General features: G+C 49.3%; 1 protein-coding gene across 1 annotated transcript in view; it reads left to right on the forward strand.

The window, feature by feature from the left end:
- Positions 1-7351: 7351 nt before the first annotated feature.
- Positions 7352-9417, forward strand: part of LOC103917139 — an 11724-nt gene continuing 9658 nt past the window's right edge. Inside the window, exons 1-3 of the mRNA XM_009324245.1 lie at positions 7352-7362; positions 8165-8322; positions 8673-8774. Of these exons, the coding sequence (XP_009322520.1) occupies positions 7352-7362; positions 8165-8322; positions 8673-8774 (271 nt within the window). The remainder of the gene's footprint in view (positions 7363-8164; positions 8323-8672; positions 8775-9417) is intronic.

A 9417-nucleotide genomic window follows, 5' to 3' on the forward strand; every position in this document is an offset into this window, starting at 1 on the left:
CGCGGTGGTGTATTTTTTTCCTGCCGTTTTCCCCGGTTTCTGGTGGGTTTCCTTCTGTCCCGCGCGCGCCCCCGGCCAGGAGCTCCCCCGCGTCCTCCTCCTTTCTCCTGCCTTGGACTGAAACGGGGACAGACCGCGGGGACGGGTTTGGCGGGGAGAGGCCGGTACGGTTTCCTTTTCTTGGGAGGCTGGGCAGGAGCCAGGGTCTGCCAGAAGGGGGACGTCGCTTGTGATTTTGGGGGTGACCCGTGCCTGAAAGGGAACGGAGACCTTTTTGACGGTGACCATCTATCTATATCCATCTATCAGCCGGGCTGGTCCTGCGCGGTGGCGGCGGAGGCGTGCGCGTGCTTCTCCATCTTCTGCAGCCTGGGAGCGGATGAGCTTAAGGGCTGCCAGGCACAGCAAAAGGGGAAGGCGTTTTGGGGCAGAGTGGTTCAGGGTCACCTCTCCATCGGGGTCTGTTCTTTTGTGGAATAGCTGTCAGCTTTGGAGTAGCTGCAGTTTCCTCCTGTTCGTGAGGAGACGGCTGTGCACTGGCATTAGCTCAGGTGGCCGTGACCAATGGGACCATACAGGCTCGCTCGCAAGCCTGGGTGTTTACGCCCGTAGCGGAAGGCTGTGATGCTACGGTCCCACTGCAGCTGCCACTTCACCTCAAAAAGGCTGCAGGTACCCACCCACGCAGCCGTCGCCCCTTTGGGCTGCTGTGATCATCAGCCGTGACTTTAAGCAGCTGGAGGGTTAGGTGCAGTCCTGATCCGTCAGCCCTGTGTGGATGTGGCCCCGCAGCAAGGAAGGAGGCAGGCCTCCGGCATCCGGGCTGGTGAGCATTGCACAGGCTGGAGACCTCCCCATGTCTGATCTCAGCTGGCTAAAGGCTGCAGGGAGGTGGTCTAAACTCAGCAGGTGATGGTGTGGCTGCTCGTGGAAACATCTCTGGAAATGGGAAAACAAATCTCAGGTTTTTTTCAAGCGTCTTAAATTGTCAGTTCCTCCGCACTGCTTACTCTGCATCTACCGGAGCTGCAGCGGGGTTGGTTGGTTGGTGTGGTGGCCAGTGGAGCTGCTCTGCGACGCATGTGACAAGAATCCAGCCAAACCCATCCGTCCTCTCCTTCCTCACCCTCACCTTGATGGAGGAGGTGGTTACTATCATCTGTAGTGCCATTTTGTGTAAATTCCCATGGAATAACACGGGAATAAACTGGACTCAGGGAAATAACTATTAACTCGGACACCATACAACTTTCAGTGTTCACACAAGTCTCAGGGTTTCGAACACAGAAAACTGCTGGCTTTGTCCCATGGCAGTCGCTGTTACGCATCTTGATAAACCTCTGCAGAAACACAGGGAGGAAAAATTATGGGGCTTTAAGGCTGTTAAATGTCACTGGTGTGTTTCTGTGTTTCCTAACAAGTTTTTTCTTCCCTCCCCCTCTTCTAAGGGAGCTGAGCTGGGAAATCTCGTGTTCAAGCCGTACCCTTCTCAGTCTGACTTTTGTGGGATTGCTGTTTTGCTTGCAAACCAGAGCTCCCCGAAGAAGTGTGCCTGCCTCTTCCAGCGCCTCTGCCAGTCAGCATCCAGGTCAGAGGCCTTGCGGTGCTGTCTGCAACAGCCAAGTGGTGGCAGCTTCCTTCAGTGCTCTATTTGCAGCTGTGAAAAGGACAGGCCCCGCTCCTCTAAATTTGAACTGAAACAAAAATCCCAGCCTTCATCATGGGAGATATCTGGCTGGTCGGACTGATGGTACTTGTGTGTGTCTGGTTTCCCACGGCTGCTGCTCAGAATCTCATAAAAAAACCCAGGGACCAGAAAACAGAGTATACCCTCTTGATTAATGAAGTCAATGCTGACAGCCCAGGAGAGGACACTTCTGAGTTTGTGGAGCTCTATCACACCAGTGGTCAAACAGCCCGCTTGGATGGCTACTATCTGGTCTTCTACAATGGCAATGGAAACCGAGCCTACAAAGTTTTGAACCTGCAGGGCAAAGTTACTAATAGCCAAGGGCTCTTTCTCGTTGGCTCTTCTTCTGTGAACCCTGCTATAGTAATTCCTAAGAACACTATCCAGAATGGCCCTGATGCAATTGCTCTCTACTATGGAAAAGGGAACTACAAAGAGGGCATGAGCGTCACAAGTTACGGACTAGTAGATGCCTTGGTCCATAAGACTAAGAAGATGGACAGAGCAGATACGCTTGTCAGGGTACTGACCCCTGGCAGAGATGCTTTCCTGGAGGACTCCACCTTCAGGACCATGGATGAGTCAATAGAAAGGTGCCGTGGGGCAGATTCTCAGTGGATCTTCCAAGTGGCCATGCCCACCCCAGGCACAGACAACCACTGCATCCTAAGTTCTCAGCTGAATGCATCTGTTGTCCTGATCAGTGAGGTCCTCGCTGCCTCTTCTTCTGAAGAGTTCGAGTTCATAGAGCTTCAGGGTCCCCACTCCACCATGCTGAGGGACATTGTTCTGGTGCTGATCGATGGTCTGACCAAAGACATTTATTTCACTATGGACGTTTACGGAAAAACCTCACTGGATGGGCTACTTCTGATCGGTCCAGCACAAAGCAAAACCCCAGGTAAGGACTGCGTTTTGATGACTACCTCAGAGCTGGGGGAGCGATCAGCCAAATTTGGGGCTGGAGGATGCTGTCTTTTTTTACTGTTGTTCAGCACTCTGAGAGATTGCTGAAAATGTGACTCAGAACTCAGTGGCAGATAAAAAAGCAACTCAAATGTTAGAAATTATTGGAAACGGAATTATACAAAGCGAATTAAACATTAGAAATTTTTAGGGGAAGAGGAAAGAATGGAGGCCATATTTTATGCCACTGTATAAATTCATGGTTTGCTTGTATCTTTAATTGTGTCTTGTGTGGTACGATACCTTCATCTCAAAAAGGATATATTAGAATTGGAGACATTCAGAGAAGGTCAGCTAGGATGGATAGTGCTCTGGCAATGCTTCCACAGAAGAAATAACTAAGTACGCCTAAAAAAGGGAAAGCTTAGGAGGGCCCTGACAGAGGTTTCAGAAATGTGAGTAGCCTGAAGAAAGTGGACAGGGATTGATTGCTTACTCTTTCTCCTGGTACAAGAACTAAAGGGCATCAAAGAAGGTAAAAGGAGGTGGTTTCAGGACAAACAAGTGGAGGTGGTATGTCTCGCAGTAGCAGTAGACCTGCAGAGCTCCAGATGAGGGACCTCGTGGAGGTCAGAAGCCCACGTGTGCCTTTGCTGCTCGGGAGGACATGGTTCTGCTCCCAGCCCTGTGGCCAGCCTGCCGCAGGACCCTGGCTGTGCCACGTCTCCTTGACGTGTCCCCCTTCTCTGTGTGTAACTTGGTGGTCACTCACAGCACATACATACTCTCTTGTCAAAAAAGCACATTCCATTGCGCCATCTGCAAGTGCAGGTCACACATGTATCGGCTGTGAGAAGCTGCAATATAAACTTCCTCCCAACGTTCAAAATTTCTCCCAGGCCACCAGAGGAGGAAGAAATATCTTGTTATTTTGGACACCTCAAAAGAAGATTTTGGCAGCTGGAGACACTGACTCTGCAGATGTCTTGTGTAATTCACTGACTCATGATTTCTGAGTCAGGGAGTATATTCATCCCTTACAAAGCTGGTTCCCATAAAAATAAAAATACTTCTGCAACTAACATTTCTTTTTTTTTAAAGCAGTTGAGCTCCTTTTTACAATTTAAACTGCTCCAAATACTCTCTCACCACAATTAGAAGAGCAGATTGTCCAACTGAGCTCTGCTTTTCTCACCAGAAAAGCTGCTCTGCTCTTACCTCTGGATGAGCTGGGGCTGTTAGCAGTCAGTAAGCTAAGGGAGTTCAAAGAAAGCGATGTGAAAGCACAACCAGCTTGCAGACTAAGCAGGAAATTTCTAAGGATTATGTTCAACTGTTCCTCAAGGCTCACTCAAGTCAAGAAGGTGACTGGAGATACGCTTTGGCATTTTTTTCCAACGAGGCTTTGTCAAGATGTCTCAAGCATACTGCACACACATTTTTGTGGAAGGTTTTTCCCAAAAAAACACCCAATGACACTGTGTAATTACATTTTAATCATCTTAAAAGGATACTTTCATAGTCACTCCATGCTGAGCACTCTGTGAGAAGTTGACCACTTGATTTAACCTGACCACTTCAGATTTGGGACAGGAGCTCTTAAAATGGCCCGGGCTGTTAGTCCTGTCTTTGTACGGCTTGTCTGCCTGTCACTGCAGAGAACTTAAAGCTGTGAGAGCGCCGGAGCAAAAGTCCTCCCTTGACAGATGCCAGTGTGAAAACTTTCAGTTGAATCATAGGATGGTTTGGGTTGAAGGGACCTTTAATGATCATCTAGTTCCATCCCCCCCTGCTGTGGGCAGGGTCATCTTTCACTAGATGAGGTTGCTCAAAGCCCTGTCCAACCTAAACTTGAACATGTTCAGGGATGGAGCATCCACAACTTCTCTAGGCAACTTGGTCCAGCGTCTCATCACCCTCATTGTAAAACTTTTCTTCCTTATTCTTCTAATCTAGATCTACCCTCTGTCAGTTTAAAACTATTACCCCTCGTCCTATCAGTACAGGCTCTGGTAAAAAGTCTGTCCCCATCTTTCTTATAAGCCCCCTTTAAGTACTGAAAGGCTGCAAGACTCCCCAGAGTCTTTTCTCCAGGCTGAACAACCCCAACTCTCTCAACCTTTCTTCATGAGAGAGGTTCTTCTAGCCCTTGGATCATTTTCATGGCCCTCCTCTGGACCTGCTCTAACATGTCTTTCTTGCGCTGGGACCTCCAGAGCTGGACGCAGTACTACAGGTGGGGTCTCATGAGAGTGGAGAAGAGGGGCAGAATCACCTCCTTGACCTGCTGGCCACGCTGCTTTTGATGCAGCCAGGATACAATTGGCTTTCTGGGCTGCGGGCGCACATTGCCAGCTCATGTCTGATTTTTCATACACCAGTATCCCCAGGTCCTTCTCTGCAGGGCTACTCTCTACCCATTCATCCCCCAGTCTGTACTGATACTGGTGATTGCTCTCACCCAGGTGCAGGACCTTGCACTTGGCCTTGTTGAACTTCATGAGGTTCACATGGGCTGACTCCTCCAGCCTGCCAAAGTCCCTCTGCATGGCATCCCGTCCCTCAAGTGTATCAGCTGCATGACTCAGGTTGGTGTCATCCGCAAACTTGTTGAGGGTGCACTCACTGCCTACGTCATTAATGAAGATATTGAACCATATCGGTCCCAATACGGACCCCTGAGGGACACCACTTGTTACTGATCTCCATTTGGGCATAGATCTGTTGACCGCAACTCTTTGGACGCGGCCATCCAGCCAATTCCTCATCCATCTAATAGTCCATCCATCAAACCCATACCTCTTCAGTTTAGAGACAAGGCTGTTGTATGGGACTGTGTCAAAGGCCTGCAGAAGTCAAGGTAGATGACATCGGTTGCTCTTCCCTTATCTTCCAGCGCAGTCACTCCATCGTAGAAGGCCACCAGATTAGTCAGGCAGGGGAAAACCAGCCCCCTGTGCAGGGGTGCATCAGGGCTAAGGGACAGGACTGCCCCTTAGTGTGCAGGTGCCCCGGTGGCACTTCTCAAGGAGTAATCACTTCTCCTTACCCCTCTGCCTCTCATGTGATTCCTCCTTTAATGTTTGTTCCCTGGAGCCATTTATCCAGGCAGAAGTATTGAAATATCAGCAGTCTGCTGCTTTTTAATAGCCTCAGCAGTTCCTGCTGGGTGCTGAGGAGGTAGCTTGTGAAGGGAACAGTAAATATGAGGAAGGAAATTGGGAAGCCCATGAAATTGGGAGGCTCCACCAAACCTCAACCTTAATTCTGTATGGTGGCATCTTGGGCCTTTGCTGAATATGTGTGTGTGTATACGTGTGTGTGTGTATGTGTAGAGTGTTTGTGCTTGTAAAAAAAATGGACTGTTAAATGCTAGAATAAAATGTAAATTCTTAAATATTTCTGTGTACTATTAAAATAACTGCCACCTGAAAGTTTAGTGGATTTTGCAGATCTCTTTTAGAATTAAAAATTGATGTTACTGTAGACAAAGTCACATCAGAACTTGCTTTCCAGTTCCCCTGCTTACGCATGAATCAGCTTCTCTGTTCGCAGAACCAAAATAGCAGGATGAACTCTGCTCAGATTTCCCCCTCCAGCCTCCTCCATGCTGTGGATCTGGCCAAAAATGGGGAAATTCAGCCTGAGCGAACATGAGAAATGTTAGTGAGCAGAAAGATGGGCCAGCGGATGCCAAATCTGGAATAACCAGATAACCCCAACCACTTTCTGAGTTCCTGTGTCCTGCTCTCCAGGACCGAAGAGATGCTGGTTTCCTACATAGTGGGTATCGCTCATGTGTTGCTTACGTGCCATTGTTGTTTCTTTCCTTGCTGGTGTGCAGTGGATCTGCCGTTCCCGGAGAACACCACCCGTCCTCTCCTCCGAGGCGGCCCCAGTGCCATTGCCCTCTACAGAGGCAACAGCAGCAGTTTTGTCCCAGGGAAGGCGCTGCCGGTGACTGGCCTGTTGGATGCCTTCGTGTACACGAGCAATGAGGAACCGAACCCTGAGCTGCTGGAGACCCTGACCCCTGGCAGACCTGCCTACGTGGAAAAGCGGTGAGAGGCTGGGCAGGTCTGGGAGGAGAATTTGGCACCAGAATCGCCCTTGCCTGCTGTCCCAAACCCCGGTCAGGACTGGAAGGCAAGGGCCACCTCCAGACCAGGGTCTCCTCGTGGCGGTATTGAGTCCCGGCCTTTTTCCACCGCCTGGTCTGAGTTTGTAGGTGTCCTCCTCTCCCCAGCAGTCCTGGTGCACTGTACAGTTGCAGAATAAAGTACTTGAGGAGGAATTTTCTGACCAAATGATTGCTGGTTATTATTTTAGAATTATAATTATTTATTATTTATTAAAGTGTAATGGTCAATATCATAAATTTTCCAGTACCACTTTTGACAAGAAAAGGTTTTTCTTAGGTTCAGGATGGAATTTTAGGTCAAAATGAGGGCGAGGGAGGGACTTCAGTATTGCTCGTCTGACCCAGGAGGAAATCCCTGCCCTGCCTCATCCAAACCAAGGACTGGGAGCTGAGTTACTGTTCATTCTGGGTTGAGCCACTTCCTTTTTGGCTTTTGGGTTTCTTTTTGTCTTTGTGGGTTAAGGGAAATGTTAGTAACCTCAGAATTTTGTGAGACATGAGAACTGTTTCCTTCACATTTTAGGCATACTCTACTAATGGGAGAAAGAGGGCAACAGAGTGGGTAAAGGACAGCAGAGCAGGTGGAGGAACAGAGGCAGCGAGGTGCCGTGCGCATGAAGATGGGGTGGGGTGTAAGCAATAAGCAAAAAAAATCTGGGCAAGCTCTTGCCTGTGGTTTTGATGGCAAAGCACCACTTTGACCTCTGTGTGTAATTGTCAACTACATACCAATATCCTGGCTCTGTAGCTGGAGGAGATTCACCCTTTCTGGATGGGCCTGTGAAAAGACCATTTGAGACTACAGTGGAATCAACTGCATCAGAAAGGGTGTAGCTTACTCCCATGACAGGGTCACCACTTATTTACAGCATATTCCTCTTCCTTCCTTTGCTCGTCTTCCTCCCACTTGTGAAACAAAATCTGCATTTGTCCCATAAGGAGGTGGTCTCCTTCCCTGAGGAGCTCTGAGCAGCTCTGCTCTGTGCAGCTCCTCACAGGGAGGCTTCATCCTCTTTGCCTTTGAGTGGAGGGCTCTTGGTCAAGCATTTCATCCTCAGGTGCTGCCTTTCCAGTTTCTCTACCTGCACCCCACTATTCTTCCCAGTGGTCCCAGGCTGAGCACGAGTGTGTCTGTACTATCTTGCCTGCCTTCAGATAGGTCAAAAAAGCAGCCAGTGCTAGAAGAGAAAGGGTTGGATGAAGCCCATGCTCTTCTCTCTCAAGATTTAGTGAGCTCTTGGGCTTTTTTTTGAGAGAAGTAGGTACTGATGAGGATGGGATATCTCTCCAAACCTTGTGAAGGGAGAAGACTATAAATGCGTGGTTTCACCCTCTGGTGCAGGCAGGTGTGACTGGTGGGTGAAGAGCACTCAGGTCCCTGGCTGGCAGGTCATGTTTTCTTTCATTTGCATGTCTGTCTCTTGTAGGCACCAGCTGGGAGATGTGTCCATGAGCCAGTGCAACTGCTGCTCTGTGACCCGGGACTCCTTGTCCTACATCCTCAGCAGGCCCACCCCTGGCAAGTTCAATGATTGCCCCAGCAAACGCTTCAGCCAGACTGTCTCCTTCTGCCTTCGTGTAGCAGGTGGGTATGAGTTATTCCTGCTCCTGTAGGCAGGACCTCCTACGGACAAGAGCACATGCACAAAGCCAGAGCTGTCCAGGAAGAGTCGTGCTGGGTTGTGTGAACGTAACACCAAAGGAAACACAACTAGGACATCTGACAATTTTCTGCAATATTTTTCTTCATGGCAATCCATGCCAAGCTGAGCTTCTCCAGTCTTCATTCCCACACCCAACTGCTCGGGGTGAAGAGAAGCCTTTTCGGGCCCTCTGAGTGATAAGCAGGTGCTGAGCTGCACCCATCCCAGGATGAGCTGGGTCCCATGACCAAGGTTGCGCTGGCTGGGTAACATTTGGCTTTTTGTTTCCTAGATTGCCAGGAGTGGCTCTTGAAGTCAGAAGAGATTCTGATGACTCTGGTCCAGGCCCTCGATGGATCCTGCAGCTGTGGAGTCTCTGCTGCCTACTTCAAAGGTGAGCTGGGCAGGAGCGGGGCAGCCCAGGGACCACCAGTGGTTAATGCATGCTCGCTTCTGATTTTCAGCCCTGTGTTCCCTGTTGCATTGCATCCTCCTGGCTTGCATCCCAGCTAATTTGAACTTGGTGCTGATGACAGAAATGTTGAGTGTTAGCAGAGCATGGTGCTGTTCTTCCATGTTCCGCAGAGTGCTCCCATCTGCAGCTCCACCAACACACATCACTGCTCATCTGCAGAACACCAGCTATTGTGACCTTGAGCATTTGAAGTCAGACAGATGTGGCAACAGGGTTGACACCTCGACTAGGAGTTTGTTCCCTACTTGACCTTATGAGCCATATGAACTAAGCCAAGTTGCAGCAGAAATGCAAGTGGACTTGCTGGTCTGTGTTGCTGTCGTGGTTTAACCTCAGCCAGCAGCTGAGCACCACACAGCCGCTCGCTCACTGTCCCCCAACCCCTGGTGGGACGGAGGAGAGAATTGGAAGAGTGAAAGTGAGAAAACTCGTGGGTTGAGATAAGAACAGTTTAATAATTGAAATAAAATAAAATAGTACTAATAATAACAATAATAATAAAAGAATATACGAAGCAAATGATGCACAGTACAATTGCTCACCACCCGCTGACCGATGCCCA

Source organism: Pygoscelis adeliae, unplaced genomic scaffold (genome assembly GCF_000699105.1).
Source record: "Pygoscelis adeliae isolate BGI_AS28 unplaced genomic scaffold, ASM69910v1 Scaffold505, whole genome shotgun sequence".
In the NCBI taxonomy this organism is placed as follows: Eukaryota; Metazoa; Chordata; class Aves; order Sphenisciformes; family Spheniscidae; genus Pygoscelis; species Pygoscelis adeliae.